This window comes from Cyprinodon tularosa, unplaced genomic scaffold, assembly GCF_016077235.1.
Source record: "Cyprinodon tularosa strain WSP-4 unplaced genomic scaffold, ASM1607723v1 ctg547, whole genome shotgun sequence".
Lineage (NCBI taxonomy): Eukaryota > Metazoa > Chordata > Actinopteri > Cyprinodontiformes > Cyprinodontidae > Cyprinodon > Cyprinodon tularosa.
The window spans coordinates 258,909-279,067 of NW_024039282.1; the positions used below are offsets into that span (position 1 = coordinate 258,909).

General features: G+C 43.0%; 1 protein-coding gene and 1 long non-coding RNA gene across 2 annotated transcripts in view; one reads left to right on the plus strand and one right to left on the minus strand.

Moving 5' to 3' along the window:
• The window catches only part of LOC119796398 (E3 ubiquitin-protein ligase Itchy-like), a 62,801-nt gene that overhangs the window by 22,488 nt on the left and 20,154 nt on the right, over nucleotides 1-20,159 (minus strand). The window contains exons 5-9 of the mRNA XM_038304909.1: nucleotides 17,418-17,552; nucleotides 15,164-15,212; nucleotides 14,885-15,057; nucleotides 3,693-3,921; nucleotides 2,986-3,081 (exon numbers count right to left, since the gene is read on the minus strand). Coding sequence (XP_038160837.1) covers nucleotides 2,986-3,081; nucleotides 3,693-3,921; nucleotides 14,885-15,057; nucleotides 15,164-15,212; nucleotides 17,418-17,552 — 682 coding nt within the window. The remainder of the gene's footprint in view (nucleotides 1-2,985; nucleotides 3,082-3,692; nucleotides 3,922-14,884; nucleotides 15,058-15,163; nucleotides 15,213-17,417; nucleotides 17,553-20,159) is intronic.
• LOC119796399 lies at nucleotides 1,784-2,375 on the plus strand. The gene is made up of 3 exons (XR_005282459.1): nucleotides 1,784-1,845; nucleotides 1,918-2,174; nucleotides 2,247-2,375. It is a non-coding gene; the product is annotated as an uncharacterized LOC119796399 (long non-coding RNA).

Below are 20,159 nucleotides of genomic sequence, written 5' to 3' on the forward strand. Positions count from 1 at the left end.
AGCTCCTGGCCATAAAACTGGCCCTGGAGGAGTGGCGCCACTGGCTGGAGGGGTCTGAGCAGCCAGTACAAATATGGACAGATCATAAGAATCTAGCTTATCTCCAAACAGCTAAACGACTCAATCCCAGGCAAGCCCGTTGGTCCCTATTCTTTTCCCGTTTTAATTTAAGTATCTCCTACTGACCTGGTTCCAAGAATCTAAAACCCGATGCTCTGTCCCGCCTGTACGCCCCCCACGACTCAGTTAAGGAGCCCTCTCCCATCCTACCTCCGACCTGCACCTTTGGGGCCCTCCAGTGGGAGATTCTGGACCTCATTTCCCAAGCTCTGCCTGCTGACCCGGACCCAGGTAATGGCCCACCTAACCGCACCTATGTCCCCTCCTCCGTTCGGCCCCGCCTCATCCAGTGGGCCCACTCTGAAAAGTTATCGGCCCATCCTGGAATCCTCCGAACTATCAAGTTCATTTCCCGGCGGTTCTGGTGGCCCGACTTACCCAAGGATGTTAAACAGTTTGTCCTAGCCTGCCCAGTTTGTGCTCAGAACAAGCCATCAAACAGACCCCCTGCAGGCTTGCTCCAGCCCCTGCCAGTCCCTGAGCGGCCATGGTCCCACATAGCCCTAGACTTTGTCACCGGCCTACCCTCCTCCCAAGGTATGACCACTATTCTCACTGTGACTGAGCGTTTCTCTAAGGCCTGCCACCTCATTCCCCTCAGAAAACTCCCCTCTGCTTTTCAGACGGCCCAGCTCCTGGTGAAGCATGTTTTCCGCCAGCATGGGATCCCGCTGGACGTTCTGTCTGACCGTGGTCCACAGTTCACCTCGCGTGTGTGGAAGGAGTTTGCCGTGGCCCTTGGTGCCCGGTACTCTCTTACCTCTGGCTACCATCCACAGACCAACGGTCAGACTGAGCGGCTCAACCAGGAGCTGGAGACCGCTCTCCGCTGTCTAACCTCCACCAATCCCTCCGACTGGTGTAAGTTCCTTCCCTGGGTGGAGTACGCTCATAACAGTCATGTCTCCACTGCTACTGGCATCTCCCCCTTCGAAGCTTCTCTGGGCTACCAACCTCCTCTGTTTCCTGACGACCATAAGGAAATAGCTGTACCTTCCGTTGCCCACCATATCCACCGATGCAAAAGGGTCTAGATTCAGACCGTCCAAGCCCTGAACCGGACCTCTGAGCTGAACCGCCGGTTTGCTGACCGCAGGCGAGTCCCTGCCCCCTCCTATCACCCCGGTCAGCGGGTCTGGTTATCTACTCGAAACCTCCCGTCCAGATCTTCCCATCGGAAGTTATTACCACGTTTCACTGGCCCCTATGAGATTGTCTCCGTCCTCAGCCCGACGACCGTCCGCCTCCGTCTCCCGTCCCATTCCAGGACCCACCCTACCTTCCATGTCTCCCAAATCAAGCCCGTCCTCTCTAGCCCGTTTTGCCCTCCGGCCGAACCCCCTCCACCCGCCCTCGACCACCTGGGACGTCAGGTCCAAAGGGTCGTGGCCTCCCGTCGGCGTGGTAGAGGGTATCAATGCCTCGTTGACTGGGTGGGCTGCGGTCCGGAGGAACGTTCCTGGATTTCTGGTTCCTCCCTCCCTGACAGGTCGTTGGTGGACTCTTTCCTCTCCTCTTCCTCGAGGTCGCCGGGTGGCGACCATTGAGGGGGGGGTGGTTTCAGGACTCAGCCGACAGGGCCGTGCAGTTTCTGCCGGTTCTTCTTCTTTCTGCTTTCTCCCCAGGTGTTTGCTGTGACAGGTGGGCAGGGCGCACGCACTATCTGATCGCACTATAAGAGCAGCATCCAGACAGCAGGAGGACGCCAGAGTGTTAACCGTAGTGGTACGACTAAGGCCACAGTCTCTCTACTGAGTTCTGACTTCCCTCGTTAACCCAAACCTCTGTGTTCCCCAGGTTACCTCTCGATCGCCTTTCAGAGGGTCTCACTCGTGCTGACTCCAGGTTCCCACAGGGTCCTCCCTTTCTCCTGGCTCCAAGCAAGGTGCTTCGAGCCACTCTGGTTTCTCCTGCTGCCCCGGATCATTAAGTAAGCGCAGCTCTGTCACCCTCAAGCCCGAGCCCCACCTGTCACTGAGACACCCGCCACCAGCTCCATCGATCAGAGCCTGAGTCCGCTCCGTCCTCCCCCGGTTAGGTTGCTGCGTCCGGTGGTAAGCTCACGTTCTTCTGTTCATTTTTTGCCTGATCGCCCTTTCCGGCTAATCACCAACTTCTCCTTTCAGAAGTCGAACGGGTCCCGGTGCTGTGGCTTCCCCGTCGACTCCGTTGCTTCCATTTTCTCTCTCTCAATAAACAGTTAACTGATCCCTGTTGCCGTGTGTGTTCTGCATGTGGGCTAAATACGTTCAGCCGAACATGACATGAAGAAATTGTTTTCATAAACGTTTTTTTTTATATAAAGCATTTTAAAAGCCACAATAATCACATTTAATTAATTCTAATGCCAATAAAGGCCTGTATTTGAAAAAGAATCATTTAATGACTTTTAATGACCTACGGAACCCCTGTTATTATTTCTACATCCTTATCAAGGCTGTGGGATTTCCTAAAAATGAAAATAATTAAAATTGTGAATACCATTTTATTTTGATTTTCATCTGCAGTAGCCTGCCTAAAACTGTTTGGCTTCAGGCTTTCATTATTTTCATGATCTGGACTGTTCTATTCTAGAGTCTATTGTGACAGGATGTAAGTGTTGCATGACAAATGTTTACTTCTGCCTGTATTGATAGATCTGCCCTCTATTTGCAATCTCACCTCTGTAAGGTGACAATCCCACTTTTAGCATTACCATCATCTAAAGGGCTGGAGTGAGAAGGTCAGTGCCTCACTCTTGTTAAATGAAAAGTTACCAAAAGTTTAAAAAGCCTCTGTGATTTGGAAATTGTATTTTTTTTACCCATTAAATTATAATCTGTAATACAAGCTTAATCATTATCAAGTAAAAAAAAAAAGATGTACCCTGGAGGAAGCGGTTCCGGACGTTCCCATGATGTTCTCTTTAGCACATGATCCACATAATACACCCGACCATTCTGGTCCACCCTCTGCTCCCATCTAGAGGACACAGAGATGAATAAATAAATGGAAAAAAGAAAACATAAAACAGCATTAAAAACAAAAACAGGACTTTCAGGTAATTTACATTTAATCTGTATCAACTCATTATGCAAGTTGCTGCTTCAATAAAGAAGTAGCCAGTCCCTTTTCTATGTCAATTGAATTCAATTCAATTCAGTTTATTTATATAGCGCCAAATTCACAACACATGTCATCTCAAGGCACTTTACAGTTCAACCAGATCATACAGTCAAATTGATACAAAGTTTTCTATCTAAGGAAAACCAGTTGATTGCATTGACTCATTGACTCAAATACAATCCCCCACACTAAGCATGTCACTACATGGTATTCCTGTTCTACAACCTCCAGGTGGAAACACTGAATAATTCAGATGGCTTCAAGAATGAATCATGAGCACAAAGCAGATCCTCATTCTTGGTTTTGTTTGGCTGAAAAACAGCGACACCGTTTCCTGACACTGTTTCTATGAGTGACTCATTAATTCCTCTCTTCCTTTATTTTCTGCTGATAAAGCTTTCGGTTCCCTCTGTGTTTGTTTTAATAACTCTCAGCTCTGTAGTGAAGATTAGAAAAAGAGAGCTAACCCAGGAGGTAATGGTCCATGGTTGACGGAGGGTACTCTGGGAGGGAGGGAGGGTGTGGTGTTGCTGGTCGGCGGCCTGGTTGCTGCAGCTCCTGATGTGGAGCTCCTGTTAGAGGACGTTGATGGACTGTAGTCTGGAGCAGATGTGGGTCCTGAGGTCCGCACTGGTGTATCAGGGGCCGAATGGCCCTCACTAGCCTCTGTGGGAGCGGAGCCGTTGCTAGAAGATGCTGAGGGAAAATTCAGATAGATGGAGCTGCTATTATAACACAATAACAATGCCAAAGATACCGTATTTTCACGACCATAAGGCGCACCGTACTAAAAGGCGCACTCTCAGTTATGTGTCCCATTTCTGTATTTAACACACACATAAGGCGCACCGGACTATAGGGCACGTTTTTTATATACAGGTACATGTCCTCTACTACCTTTAAATAGCTCTACTGCATATTTAAAAATACAGCGGGGGCAAAACTGAGTATGACTGTGCTTTATTCATGTATTTATTACAAAGTATTAATCAAACCTGGCAGCTGGCCGTGAGACAGACCAACATCGCAGATGACACAGCGCTGTGATCACTCCTAAATTAACTTAAAATCCTGAAACCTGCTGACTGAATATGTTCGCTTTTATTGCCGGTATCCTGGTGCCTGCAGTTTAAATTGTTTAGATGAAAAACACCTGCCAGCCGCCGCGGTGAGGCTGCTGTTGAAGGGATTTACTGTCGGTGCACCGCTGGTATGTGGGGGTCTGAGCGCCTCCGACAGAAATAGTATAGGCACGATAATAATCTGGATGAACTGACTGCAATTATTAAGTTTTCAGGTGGACTTTCTCACTTAAAAACATATTAAAACTACTTTATTCCCACTGATCACAGCAAATATAGCTGCAAGATTTAGATTATTTAGATGAAAAAACACCTGCCAGCCGCCGCGGTGAAGAGGAGGAGACCCGCCCAGAGGCTGCTGTTGCATTAAGTTTTCAGGTAGAAAAATAGAGCGGGAGCAAAACTGAGTATGATTGTGCTTTATTCATGTATTTATTACAAAGTATTAATCAAACCCATCAAAGTCATCATCCTCTGTTTCTGAATTAAACAGCTGCGCTAAATCAGACATGCCAATTTCCCCTTCTTCGCTGTGAGAGTCATTTTCCGTGCAGCGCGGCTCCTCAGAAATAATGCCGGCTTTTGCAAAAGCTTGAACAACAGAGCCAGCAGACACGTTAGTCCAAGCATCTACAATCCATCCGCAAACGGTGGCGTAACTTGCCCGGCGCTGCCTTCCACTTATCCGCTCGCAGCTCGCAGCCTTACTTTGAACGGCCGGTTCACACCGATGTCGAGCGGTTGAAGTTCCTTTGTCAGACCCCCGGGATAACGGCGAGCACAGCGTTAATTTGATTCACCTTTTTTTCACATCGGCTGTGAGATGGGCACGCAGCGATGGTGATGCGTGGAAAAAACCACCTGGTCTCCTCACATACACCTGCCTCAGCCACGCTTTCATCATCTCCTCATCCATCCAGCCCGTTTCATTTGCGTTAATATATGTCATCAGAGCGCTGTGTCTGTCTCGCTGTCAGCTCCCAGATCAGCTTCTCTGATTGGTTGATGCGGCGCGTCCAGCAGCAAAACTTCAATTTTTCCATCTCGAGCAGCAGCAGCGTGATGCGCTGCGCCTGCTGCTCAAAAACGCGCTGCGGGACCTTTTGCTGCGCCTATACGCGCGTCAACCATTGACTTTGCATGTAAACTCGCTGCTTCTGCTGCACCTGCTGGGTCCGGTTCACACCGATGTCGAGCGGTTGAACAGCGAGCACAGCGTTAATTTGTTTCCCCATGTTTTTCACATCAGCTGTGAGATGGGCACGCATGGAGTTACATATTAACAGCGATGGTGATGAGTGGAAAAAAAACACCTGGTCTCCTTTAGGGGTGGGTATTGGCAAAGAAGTCACGATTCGATTCGAATCACGATTCACATGCCACGATGCGATTCTATCACGATGCATCACGATACTTGAAATATTGCGATGCATTGCAATATTTTCACTGAACACTGTAGTAAAAGGATACAGCCCTTACCAGTGGCTGACTGGCTGGGTATGATCTGGATAGTGTCTTCAATTGATACATAACTGAAAGCAACCGAATTCATACATAGCTGTATTTATTGAAATGACTTTTGGAGGTGTTGCCATGAAAACAAATACTGGACAGAAATATTACTATTACCGGCGTGGACACACTGACAAAAAGATCTTAGGATTCATCAAACTTAAAATAACAAAATAAGGATAATCAGTGCTGTTTACATGGCCTCAGTGGTCCTTCAAACCAATGAAACGAAAACATTAAAATGTTTCAACTTGAAAACTGAAATGATAAAAAAAAAAAAAAAAAAAAAAAAAAAAAATTTTTTTTTTTTTTTTTTAATAATCGATTCTTGCCTTCAAGAATCGATGCAGTAGATCACAACAATTAGAATCGCGATGCATCGATATGACGATTATTTTGCACACCCCTAGTCTCCTTACATTCAGCCACTCTTTAATCATCTCCTCAATGAGGTGGTCTCAAAAGTCGCAGTTACAACACACATAAGGCGCACCGCACCAAAGGGCGCACCGCACATTTTGAGGGGGAAAAAAAGACGTTTAAGTGCGCCTTATAGTCGTGAAAATACGGTATGTATAAAACAAAACAGGACTGTACGGTCTAATCCAACAGATTAGCTACTTTAGTTTCATTTACTAAAAAGGGTAAAGTTATGATGGTGCACTGCAGTGTCATGTGAGAATCGTGTGTCTGTAGATCTGTCAGGGTGCCCATGCAGATTTTATTTTATGTTTGATTTGAGTATTTCTTTACAGTGGGTAGATATGACTTTAACTGATAGAGTGGTTGTTAAAAACAAAGCTGAGTTTTGTCCAAACTCGGGTTATCCTCAGGGTAAATATTTGACACTGATAAGACTTACACTGTAATAAGAGGAGAGACTAACTTTGGTAAGATCTCTTTTTCTAATTACTTATTTTAGGTCCTGCTTTTCAATAAAATCATCTAAAGTTCTGCACACGATCAGTTGAAAAGGTCAGTCAGAAATAGGCGACAACAGAGTTCAGAGCAGAGCTGCTTTATGATCCTCCTGCTTGTATTCAATAAGGAGATGCTATCATAGATCAGCAGATTCTAATGCAGATAATAGCAGGTTGAGGAAAACACACAAGAACCGGGCTGATAAAATAATCAAATCATGTTATCTGTGATTTTATTTATTTATTTAATTTTTTTTTGTGTTCACTGCTAAAATTTTTGGCCAGTGTATTTTAACTTTACATCTGTTTTTTTGGAAGTTGTCAAAATTACAATGAAATCAGTCTGTTAGCTCCATTTTAATAAATATAATAGCTGCAGAAATTGCGTTTTTTAAACACTTATCAGTTTTTTTTGCTCAAATGTCAGAAAATAGTTTATTCAGGGACCTTGAGACAACGCTTTGAAATTTGTTATTTACAGTTACAGCTGAGCTCGCCAGGCAAACAAGAACATCCATCTGTCTCCCGTGCTCACAGGTGAACACGTATGCTACGCATCTGGCGGCAGACAGAGAGCGCAGCCTCTGAAGACAACAAAACAGCTGGTCACTCAGGCCGAATTGGACAATCGTCAGTGTTTAGTTTAGCCTTTTTTTGTGTCCTGCAAAATGCAGCTTCCTGTGGCTGCAGGTGGGTCACTGTGACGCCTCACTGAGTCAATCTGAAATTTTGCAATTAAGAGGAAATGTGGACAGATGACGACAGGAAAAACAATAAAAGAAATAGGAGTGGGCTTAATCAGCAAAGGCTTAAAAGAGATCGGTAAGAATGTGACAGGAAAAATTAAAATACATGAGTATTTTGAAACACAGTTGAACTACTTTTATTATTGTAAAAACAGATTGAATCGAAATTAATCGATTCGACTGAAATAAAATGCTGGTGTTTATGCATACATGTTATACATTGAATTTTTTTATTAAAATTTAAAATTTTTCCATTTTGAAATCTAAATGGTTATTGAAGTAGAGAACAACAATCTTTTAGTTCTGTATATAGACAATTTACTGACTTTTTTTAATAAACACATGGACTAACTGTTTTTTTTTTCTTTTTTATGGCTGTTACAGCTGGTGATAATTTGTGTGCAAATGCAAGTGTGCAGGTGCCAGTTGCTGATTGGTTCCAGGACGATGACATCATGACATCCCATTGGTGGCTTCCTGGAAGTGACAACTATAAAAAGGCTGCTGATGTGGACTTCCTGGTTCCGTCCTCCACTCTTCCCAACTGGCCACACTGTTAACACCTGATTATTCTGGAGCTTGTAAGAGTGAGCTGCCATTTCTGTTGCTTAAGTTTTCTCCTGTTTTTCTTAGTTAGGGAGGTAAGGTGACTGTCATTTGTTTACTTATACTGCAGTAGGTAAGTTGGTTCATTTCTTTGTTTTAGACAGTTGCCTTTTGTTTGTTATTTTTGGCATATAGCTCTCTCTGAAGTCATTTGCTCCACTTATGTTGTAACTTTAGAATTATTTTCCTTTTTGTAAATAAATCACTTTCTAAAGATGTGCAACTTTGTATGTGTGAGCTACTTGGGATGGGAAGAGGATGGATCCACTCTTTAATGTGTTATGGTCTGGCAACCCTAGACGGGTCGTAACATATTAAATTGGGGGCTTGTCCGTTTCTTCTCTCGTTCTGTGTTTGGTAAGTGTTTGCACACTCTTCTGATTAGCAGTTTTATTCTCTGCACAGGGGACTTATGGAGAAGGGATTTTCTCTTGAGGATTTTGTAAGTTCACCTTCTTGGATAAAATTGGAAAGATGTAAAAAAAGGGATTTGCTTATATTGGCTGACCATTATGATGTTAAGGTGTCTTCCAGTGATCGAAAGTCAGAACTGAAGGAAACACTGTGTGAACAACTGGTGGAAAAAGGTGTGTTGCTAACAGCTGCAGTGAAGGAAGTCGAAGACGCAGCACTGGCTGATATGCCTGCTACAAGCTCTGAACCCAGCACCATACCTCTTGAAGGTATGTCGTCAGAGGATCTGCGTCTCACACTCCATCTTAGGGAGGTGGAGAACCGTACCAAGGAGCTGGAAGTGGAAGCCATGCGTCTTCAAATCAGAGCTCTTGAACTCCAAAACGGAGCTTCTGCAGTTTCGCCACAACCACCAAGCACAGGTTCTTCTGTTTCTGTTTCTTTTGACATTAGCAAACACATCACATTGGTTCCGCCATTTCGTGAGTCTGAGGTTGACTCTTATTTTAGCGCATTTGAGCGCATAGCAGTTGCTTTAAAATGGCCGAAAGAATTTTGGTCACTGTTGTTGCAGTGTAAGCTTGTTGGAATGGCCCAGGAGGTGTGTTCAAGCTTGTCGATTGAACACAGTTTAGATTATGACATTCTTAAGAAAACTGTTTTACAAGCATATGAACTTGTCCCTGAAGCATACCCGCAGAAATTTAGAAGTCTTAGTAAAACTGCTAATCAGACGTTTGTTGAGTTTGCACGAGAGAAGAACGTTTTGTTTGATAAGTGGTGTTATTCGTGTAAAGTTGAAACTATTGATGACTTGAAATCACTGATTTTGATGGAAGAGTTTAAGAAATGTTTACCTGAAAGGATTGTAACTTATTTAAATGAACAGAAAGCATCATCGTTGGCAAATGCTGCACTTTTGGCTGATGAATTTATTTTGACTCACAAAAGTGTATTTCCTTCACAGAATTCGTTTTCTGAAAATGTATCTGTAAAATCAGTGAGTCGAAATGTGCCATCAGTTGTTTCAAAATCAAACAATCGTGATTGCTTTTATTGCCACGCACCTGGACATTTAAGTGCTGCATGCCCAGTCTTGAAGAAAAAAGGTGCTAAAACCATGAAAACTCCTGCAGGTGTGGGGTTAATACAGTCAACTTTCCAGCCGACCATACGCGGCGACATTCAGCAAGAACCCAAAGTTGATGTTGACCCACAGTTTTTGCCATTCATCTCGCAGGGCTTTATTTCTTTGACGGGTGAGGAAAAGGATAAAGTTCCAATCACAATCCTTCAAGACACAGCTGCTCATCAGTCATTCTTGTTAGAATCCGTCCTGCCTTTATCTGACGGCTCATCTTTTGGTTCAGATATTCTTGTGTGGGGAATAAAAATGAGTGTTATCAAAGCTCCTCTGCATATGGTGCACTTATGTTCACCATTAGTTTCAGGACGTGTTAAAGTAGCAGTGCGTCCAAGATTACCTATTGAAGGAGTTTCCTTCATCCTTGGTAATGATTTAGCTGGTGGAAAAGTGTTTCCGGCACCAGAAGTTGTTGATGTCCCAGTTTTGCTTACTTCTGTGACTGACTCAGCTGCCACTTTGAATGTGTTTCCTGCATGTGCAGTTACACGTGCGCAAGCTCGAAAAATGGGTGATGTCTTAGATTTATCTGGGTCTTTTATGGCTACACTTGATGAAGATGGCTTTGATTTAAGTGACTCTGTAAAAAGGTCAAAAGGTGACACTCCTGAACTTATTCCCAAAGATGAAACTTTGAGTTTGAACATTACTAGGGAAATGTTGATTAAAGCACAGCAGAATGATCCATCACTGAGTTCTTGTTTTTCTATTGCAGATAAGAGCGAATCTAAAGCACCGGTGACCTATTTTGTTGAAAATGGTGTGCTGATGAGGTCTTGGTCTCCAGATTCAGGTGATCTGCAAAGAATAAATCAGGTGGTTGTGCCAAAGGATTACAGGTATCAGATTCTGAGTCTCCCACATGATGCCAGCTTGGCTGGACATCTGGGTGTTAAGAAAACTTATCATCGTGTGTTGCGTAATTTTTTTTGGCCTAAGTTAAAGTCAGATGTGGTGAATTATTGTAGATCATGTCATACATGCCAGTTAGTGGGAAAGCCAAATAAGCCGATTTAACCAGCCCCTCTTCATCCCATTCCAGTGCTTGGTGAACCATTTGAGCGAGTTTTATTGGATTGTGTGGGGCCTTTGCCAAAAACTAAGTCAGGTTATCAGTACATCTTAACAATAATGTGTGCTGCCACTCGTTTCCCAGAAGCTATTCCATTACGCACATTAAAGGCGAAGAACATTGTGAAAGCTCTCATAACTTTCTTCTCAACTTTTGGCCTACCAAAAGTTGTTCAGACAGATCAAGGGACACATTTCATGTCAAAGGTGTTTGCCCAAGTTTTGAAGGAAATGAAAATTAAGTATCAAACCTCCAGCCCTTATCATACAGAGTCACAGGGTGCGCTGGAGAGGTTTCATCAAACCTTAAAAACAATGTTGCGCAAGTACTGCCTTGAATCTGGTAGAAGTTGGGATGAGGGTCTTCCACTTCTATTATTTGCCATTAGAGAAACGATTCAGGAATCCCTTGGATTCAGTCCAGCAGATTTAGTATTTGGACACACTGTTCGTGGTCTGCTCCAACTTGTTAAGGAAAAATGGTTGTCGGAGTCATGTCAAACTGAACATAATGTGTTGGACTACGTTAGTAGTTTTAGAAACCGTCTATTTCATGTATGTCAGTTGGCCCAAGAAAACTTAGCAGAAGCTCAGAAGAAAATGAAAGCTCGATATGATAAAAAAGCTGTCAGAAGAACTTTCACTCCAGGTGACAAAGTTCTGGTGCTACTTCCTTTGAGTGGTTCGAGTCTTCGTGCTCGATTTTCAGGACCATATGAGCTAGAAAGAAAAATTAATGAGACAAACTATGTGATTAAGACTCCTGATCGAAAACGAAAAACAAGAGTTTGTCATGTTAACATGCTCAAACATTACATTTCATGTTGCAGATAAAAACTCTTCCGTTGCTTCTGCTTTAGTTTGTTCTTCATCCCCACCATATCATTTAGCAGATGATAATTTGAGGGAGAACACTGGTTGCATGCCTATGGCTCGCTTGCGAAATTCGTAAGTGTTGGCAAATTTGGAATCTTTCCTATCTCATCTATCACAGCCTGGCCAAAAGGATATAATCGGCCTGATAGAAGCTAACTTGTTGCTTTTCTCAGACCATCCACACCAAACATCCGTGCTTTGCCATGATATTGAGGTAGAGGTTGAGAAGCCAATTAAACAACATGCATATAGAGTAAATCCAACAAAGCGTGTTTTAATACAACAAGAAGTAGCTTATCTGATTGAGCATGGTTTAGCCATATCCAGTAACAGCGCATGGAGTTCGCCCTGTATTCTAGTTCCGAAACCAGACAACACGGCTAGATTTTGTACTGATTATAGAAGGGTTAATGCTGTCACTAAACCCGATTCTTTTCCACTTCCAAGGATGGAAGATTGCATTGATCGCGTCGGCTCTGCTAAATTTGTAACAAAGTTGGATCTGTTAAAAGGTTACTGGCAAGTTCCGTTAACACCGAGAGCTTCTGAAATTTCTGCGTTTGTGACTCCTGATAATTTCCTGCAATATACCGTTATGCCTTTCGGGTTGCGTAACGCACCTGCTACGTTCCAACGGTTAATGAAAAAGGTATTGTTTGGAGTGAAAAACTGTGAAGCATATTTGGATGATGTAGTCATTTATTCGGCTACTTGGTCAGAACATCTGGACACTCTTTCAGAAGTGTTCAGTCGTTTTCGTGATGCTTCTCTTACCTTGAACCTGTCAAAATGCGAGTTTGGAAAAGCTACAATCACGTATTTAGGAAAGCAGGTTGGTCAAGGACAAGTGCGGCCTATTGCTGCTAAAGTGCAAGCAATAATTGATTTCCCTATTCCGCAGAGCAAAAGAGACTTGCGGCGATTTTTGGGATTGTGTGGTTTTTATCGTGGGTTTTGTAAAAAATTTTCAGATGTGGTTAGTCCACTGACTGAACTTGTTAGCCCACTGAAGTCATTTGTTTGGTCTTCTTGTTGTCAGGTTGCGTTCGACTCTGCCAAAGCACTGCTGTGCAGTGAACCAGTGCTGGCTGCGCCTAATTTTGAGCGTCCTTTTAAACTTGACGTTGATGCAAGTTTGTGTGGTGCTGGAGCTGTGCTTCTACAAGAGGATGAGAAGGGCATAGAACATCCTGTCTGCTACTTCTCGAAAAAGTTTAATAAGCATCAGGTTCATTACAGCACAATTGAGAAGGAAGCTCTTGCTTTGTTGTTGGCTTTACAGCACTTCGAAGTGTATATTGGTTCTAGCGCACAACCCGTACAGGTATTCACTGACCATAACCCACTCGTGTTCGTCTCCCAAATGCGAAACTCCAACCATCGGCTGATGCGATGGTCTCTGTTGCTGCAAGACTTTAACTTGCAGATTAGTTATAAAAAGGGGAAGGATAACATCCTAGCTGATGCTTTGTCTACAAGTTTTAACTAATGTGAATTAAACACTCAGGGGTGTGTTTAATTTTTTGTGAATGGGGGTGTTACAGCTGGTGATAATTTGTGTGCAAATGTAAGTGTGCAGGTGCCAGTTGCTGATTGGTTCCAGGACAATGACATCATGACATCCCATTGGTGGTTTCCTGGAAGTGACAACTATAAAAAGGCTGCTGATGTGGACTTCCTGGTTCCGTCCTCCACTCTTCCCAACTGGCCACACTGTTAACACCTGATTATTCTGGAGCTTGTAAGAGTGAGCTGCCATTTCTGTTGCTTAAGTTTTCTCCTGTTTTTCTTAGTTAGGGAGGTAAGGTGACTGTCATTTGTTTACTTATACTGCAGTAGGTAAGTTGGTTCATTTCTTTGTTTTAGACAGTTGCCTTTTGTTTGTTATTTTTGGCATATAGCTCTCTCTGAAGTCATTTGCTCCACTTATGTTGTAACTTTAGAATTATTTTCCTTTTTGTAAATAAATCACTTTCTAAAGATGTGCAACTTTGTATGTGTGAGCTACTTGGGATGGGAAGAGGATGGATCCACTCTTTAATGTGTTATGGTCTGGCAACCCTAGACGGGTCGTAACAATGGCTTAATGAGAGCAATGGGCTTTATGCTGCCCTGCAAGGCTTAAAACCTGGATTTGAATAGAGACAAAGCCATTCTTAAGCACATATAAAGGTGCTCATTCATGAGCCTGGATCGACATTTATCTCTGATTATGTTCATGGTGGAGAATCCTGCTTCACAGCAGCAGGTTGAGCCAAACATTCTCAAAATGTGCAGGGTCACCTTTAAGCACGCCATTTCACTGCAGTTCTTCCAGCAGTCCACACTTTCTCTGCTCTCTTTTTCTCATCGTCTTCTCCTTCTTTCCAATCGCCCGGCTTGCCACAGGTTTGCCTGCTGTGTTTAAAGGCTGCTTTATACTTTGAAACTGGGTCGTCTGCGTAGGTGTCGCAGTGAACAAAAAGACGTGCCCGCCCCCTCCGCAGACACTCCGCTGCACCTCTCCCAAATTGTAGGTGACCACAAACAGTGCCGCAGACAGGAGGCCAGCATGTTTTGTTTTTATGACCGGGAAACAACTCGTCAAGTTGGACCAGCTAGAAGGGCGAGCTGTGCGAGAACGCTGGGACCCTTTTTCCACCTGGATCCCCACTATTTTTCGCCGTCATGTCCCTCCTCCGTTGTTGGATAAACTTGCCCCCACTTCATCACCGCCTAGGCCATATCTAGACCCACAGCGTATAGTGCAGACCACGCTTCATTACTGGGCATAAATCAAAAATGTCTGCGTCAAGCTCACTGCGATACACTGCTGCAGGAGGATAACCAGCCCTTAAAAGTAGCTCGCAGCAGCAACCCAGACTGACAGCAGCTCATTGGCTAATTTGTATGACATGTGAATCACAAGTGATTACAAGTGAAGTTAGACACTGTCATTGGACAACATGTGACAACTTATGAATGTTTTAAATCAGGTTTGGTCCGGATTAGCAAGCAGGTTGGATCTGGATCCGGACCGCGGTCTGCTAATCCATGACCTCTGATTTAGACTTTGAAATGAAACCTTGTTTTCTTCCATTATTACATTTTTCTGTAAAAATTGTTAAATGCCAGCTCAGTAAAGCTATAGAAGAACTCAAGTTCTTGTGGAAGTATGCTTAAAATAAAAATGTCATCATGACTAGATTGTTAGATAATTATTTACTAGCCAACAACAAACCTAGGTGCACCGGTACAACCAGAGCAAAAAGTTAGTCTAGAGCCCTGAGAGCAAGTTTGTCGTCGTACCTGGTGAAACAGTTGGCCTGCGGGGAGTTGGGGGAGGAGGCCTAGACGGTCTAGGTGGTCGAACCGGCTTCCCGCTCAACGATGGGGAACCTTTGCTGTTAACTGTCCTTTGAGTGCTTGGAGAGGATCTGTGCTCCACACTGTCCAAAGCTGGAGAGCTGTCTCGACTTGGCCTGTCCAGAAAAAAAAAAATCAAAATTAAAACAGTAGACAAACGAAGTTGAAAATCTGACTAGAAATCTGACACTAATTGATGTTTGTTGAAAATGTGAATTCTACCTCAAAGTGTGATCCCCATTCTGCTGTGATGATTCTCCATTAGATGTACCTAAAAAAGAAACACAAGCAAAAGTTGAAAAAAATAGATCTGTTGACATATTCATGTGCTTTAACTTTAGGGATGCTCAACAGAAAACTAGAATATTTAACAACATAAATGCAACACTACTTAAAAATTGTATAGAACAGCTTTATTTTAGATATTAATCTTAAGTTAAGGAATGAACCCGGCTCTATGACACCCTCAGCACCTCCAGAAGCAGGAGTGATGTCTGCTACTGAGGAGGGACTTGCTCCCAGTATAAGAACCTGACATCACAGTGGTGATCCTCAGTCTAACACCTCCTCCTTTACCTAAAGTTAAAGTATTTTGAGCTCAGCCTGATGCATCAATATAAAAGGTGCACATGATGGGGCCTAGAGTACCACGTTGAATCCCATGGAGGGTTAAGCTAATCCACACTGGGCGTAGTCTTCGGGCAGCCTGGCACACCAAAAACCAACATAACAAGCTGAAAAAGTGACAAAGTACACTTTCAGAGTGGAAAAAAATAGCAGTTTTCCAGCAACTCCTGCAGAAATGTCAGAATAACTCAGATGCACTGTTTGTGGAGGCATTCCTTGCACTCTGAGCTAAGTTCATAATATTCTGGGGAACCCCATGGCAGTCAGATTCACCCTCTGACAGGCCAGGCAAAAAGAACCATATGCTCTGGATGAGGATGAAATATCTCTTCACATGCTTGCCTCAACAGATCTCTGCAAAGACGGAGCTGCCACGGCTCATCCTACAGTGACTGGAAGATCTCTGCATGCATCGTCTCTTGTACCCTGGAGAGTGTCGGAGTAATGAGTTCCAGTCGAGAAAAAGCCTACAGTTGAACCTGCCAGGCCATACCTCTCCATACTTAGATTAAAAACTTGCTGTGGAGTTTCCACTCCTTGTGGCAGGGATTATCTCTGGACAGCAAGTCGGCACCGCTGTTCATGACTCGTGACTCGTTCTCAGTGACAGCAGGCGTGAGCTGGTCTAGATTATCGGTTTGTGTGATGTGACTGCAGACCATCCTGTCTCTTGATGTAAGCAACCACTGTTATATTGTCTGTCCTAAATAAAATATGCCACCCTCCGATAAAGAGTAAAAATTTCCAGGGCTAACGTTAGGGCCAAGAACTTCAGACAGTGGCACCACCACTTCTGTGGAGATGGCCTTCCTTGTTTGGATGGTTGCTATGGTATCCCGGGAAATTAGAAATGTGGGGCTTTTCCACGCACTACAAAAACAATCAAGAAATAAGAAAAAAATCTTAAATCAAGTGTATTTACCCTTAATTTGAGTAAGTAAATAAGATGATTTGCCAATGAAATTAGTACTTTTACTCTTAAAATAAAATAACTTGATAATATGAACTTGAAATAAGACAATTGTTTTTTTCTTATTTTAAATGTAAATTGTCTTATTCCATTGGCAAAGGGTCTCACTTACCTCCTCAATTCAAGAACAAATGTACTTATTTATAAAAAATTACTTACTAATATTAATATTTTTTTTGCAGTGGACTCGCACGTGCGCAAGTCGGTGAAACTATCACCTTGTGATGATGTGAATGGTGAACTGGGTTCAAATTAATTAATGGGACCCAACATTGAAAAGGATGCATATACAAAAGGCTGAACGGGATGACAACCTGTGCATGACATTTTACTATGCCCACGAAATGGTGGAGCTGCGACCAACTGGAGTCTGAATCCTCTGGATACAGTTTTTAATACCCAGGCCGATGCCCCACACACTCGCCATTGCTGACTCTTTCCCGCTAGTGGACCGGAATGTGTTTCTGCCTAACGACTGTGCCGTTCAAACTAAGTGAGCTGTGGCACTGTTGGAAGTTTTCAGCCGTGGGTGCCCCAAGTCCCCTTCCTCTCTTGTGAACAAAGTGGCCGGTTGTGAGAGCTCTACCTTGTGCCCTCATGGCTACATTCTGTTCTTGTGTCATCTTCAATATGTTTTTCTTATTCGTTGTTGCGGGTGCACCCTCAGCTCTTGGCCTGATTTTGCACCAATGGTTTTATCAAATTCTTAGATAACAGTGGAAAAATGTAGATAAAACACTGGCGTGTACTTAAAAACCACTGTGGCACCATCAAGCACTGCGTGTCAGCTTCCTCCTCTTCAACCAGCTCTGAACTCTTCGCTCCATCTTTGTGTACTAACCATGGACATTGTTAAAAGAGAACTTCACTTTTACTCACTGCAATGGTCTGCCTCTGCTGAGGCAAACACTTCAGGGTCCACCGTCATGCCGTCCAGAAGGACAGACAGGTCTCCCACCACATCTGTTTGCTCTCTGTCACTGTACAGCTGGAGAGTCTGTATCAACTCAGAAACTATAAAAGAAAAAAAATGTTAAGGAGTGGCGTTAAAGGTCTGATATTATGAAAAACTATAAACAAACAACTTGAGAGTTTTGCATCTCTAGGCTGAGCATTTCAAAGAGGATCAACTTCACAACACTGGTGCTAACAAAGCCGGCGCCTGTAAACATGGTGGTAGCACGGCAGCTAACGTTTGTGTCCCCAGCTGTTTTTATAAGTGGGTGGTTTTTATAAAATGCATAAAATTCTTTGTCCTTCACAAACTGTCTTTTCTTAACAGGATAACTGCAATAATTCTGATTATGTGCTTGAGCCAAATCAATTTAGTCAGTAGCAGCCTGGTTAGTTCATTACATCAGATAAGTGTACTTGTTAGTTTGTTTATTGAAATTGTTACGTATTTAGAGGAAATGCTCTGTGCTCTATATTGAGATGATTATAGTGGAATTTGTATTTCTGTTACAATAAAAATTTTAATTATTGTCGTTAACAATTAATTAATTAATTAATCAATCAACTGGGAAATCTGTGCTTATTGTGTGTTTTGTCCCTTTTAAGTTGCCTAAATTTATAGCTCTCCTGCTTTTATATTATGTCGTAATCCATGCTTCTAGAGGAAATCTGTACATGCTCTGACTACTGCCATGGTTTTGGGTCATGGGGGTGTGGCATTCGAGATGGCAGGGGTGTGGGAGTCCAAAACAGCTCATCCAGATAGGGCTGAATGAGGAGGTTTCTGGTATATGTCTTTCTATTCTGAGAGGAATAGACAGACATGCTCTGGGGACCTCATCGTAAGAACGAGAACACAGGGATTACTGGGCTGCTTCAGCTCAGGTTGAATCAGAAGCTCATTACTAAAGTACAGCTTATGCATCATCTGGACTAAAAAGTTATTTTGACAGTCTGTAATTTTTGTTTTTTTTTGCTTTGCCATGAAACCAATCAGCATATAAGTAGTGTTCCAAATTTACCTTCATTAGCCCCACTGGAACGGATTAAATGATGCAAAAGGAAGAAATCTTAATGAGCCAAAGATGATTAAGTCATATGAGACTGAGGAAAACAACAACAAGCTTAACAATTGTGATCAATTCCATTTAATCAAAGGCTTTGTATTGATTCTTCTTCCTTCGCTGGATTAGTCCACTCTGAACCTGATAATCTAGTGCCAAAAAAATTATTCGACTCTAAGTGATAAAGCTGCACTACCCTGCAGCTCATAACAAGAATGGGCAGAAGCTTTAGGACCATGAACACAACCAAAACATGCTCCATTACACAAGAGCTAGAGCAAATCCTTCACAGTTTCATGCAATATGCAATAGCTAGCAGACTTCTACAGCTGAGAGTCAAGGAGATTGGTTACTCTATCAACTGCTGGAAACCATTTTTATTTCATACTCTCTGAACAAATGTTCCTCAAAGTTAAGCAGCTCTTAGAAAGCAGACACTTCTATGGTGCCATGGAAACGCATTCAGAGACTTTAAGTTTGTAAAGATTTAAACCAGAACAGCATAAACTACTCCATAGTAGTGAAAACTGTGCAGTTGGATCGAAAGCACACATAAAAGGGCTTGGCAATGGGCGTGATTTGGTGGCGCAGTGGTTAGCGAGCCTGATCCATGTAGGGAAGCCTAAAGGGCTGGTTATACTCCCGAAGCAGTGTGTGGCAGATAGTGTTAATTTCGTTGACAAAAACTAAACGAAAATATTTTCGTCAACGCACATTTTTCACCGAACGAAAACTAGACGAGACGAGACGAAAATCCCCACTAATAAACAATAACTGGGAGTAAATCAGAAACAATTTTTGTGGACTAATAAAGACGAGATGAAAATGCAGTTCGGTAAATAAAGACTGGACTAAACTCTATGGACATTTTAGTTCACAAACAAAGACGAGACGAAAATTACATAATATTATTTTTTTGTTTTTTCAAATCCTGTCTCCTCCTCCGCCGCCTCCTCGTCAGCTCTTCCGCCACACACCCACTTTTAAACCTGGAGCGGGCGGCACAGAGTGGCCTACACAACACATGGAGCAGACAGGAGCTGGATTCACGGCGAGACGGTGACAGGTTAAAAATAAAACATGCTTTGCACGGGGCTCGGGAGAAAGAGGAGACGTGATATGGACACATTTTCACTTCATTGAAGTGGAGAACAAAACCAAATGCTTGATTTTAGTGGAAGGGAAGGAATGTGGCCACATGGTAGCTGGAAAAAACACAACAAACCTGAAGAGACACGTCGCAGTTCAACACAAACACATTACGGTAAGTTAACAGAAAGATTGGTGGTGGTTGTTTATAATGTAACATTAATCAACGGCTATAATGTCCCAATGATAAACTAACTAATGTTGGCTAACTTTCATAGCATTTAGTATCCAGGCTGGCTACGTTACGTTAGCTTGTTAGCACGTAGCGACCGTAGCCACTTGTTGATAGAATTGTATGTGAAGTTAAATTTATGCTAACTTAGATATGTTATACTGGCAGGGCAACTACAGTTTCAGTTAAATTGCAAGTTTGATTAAAGCAGACAGACGTTTAAGGTAATCTAGGAGCTGCAAGTGAACTATAGTTAACACAAAACACCTGGGCAGCTACACA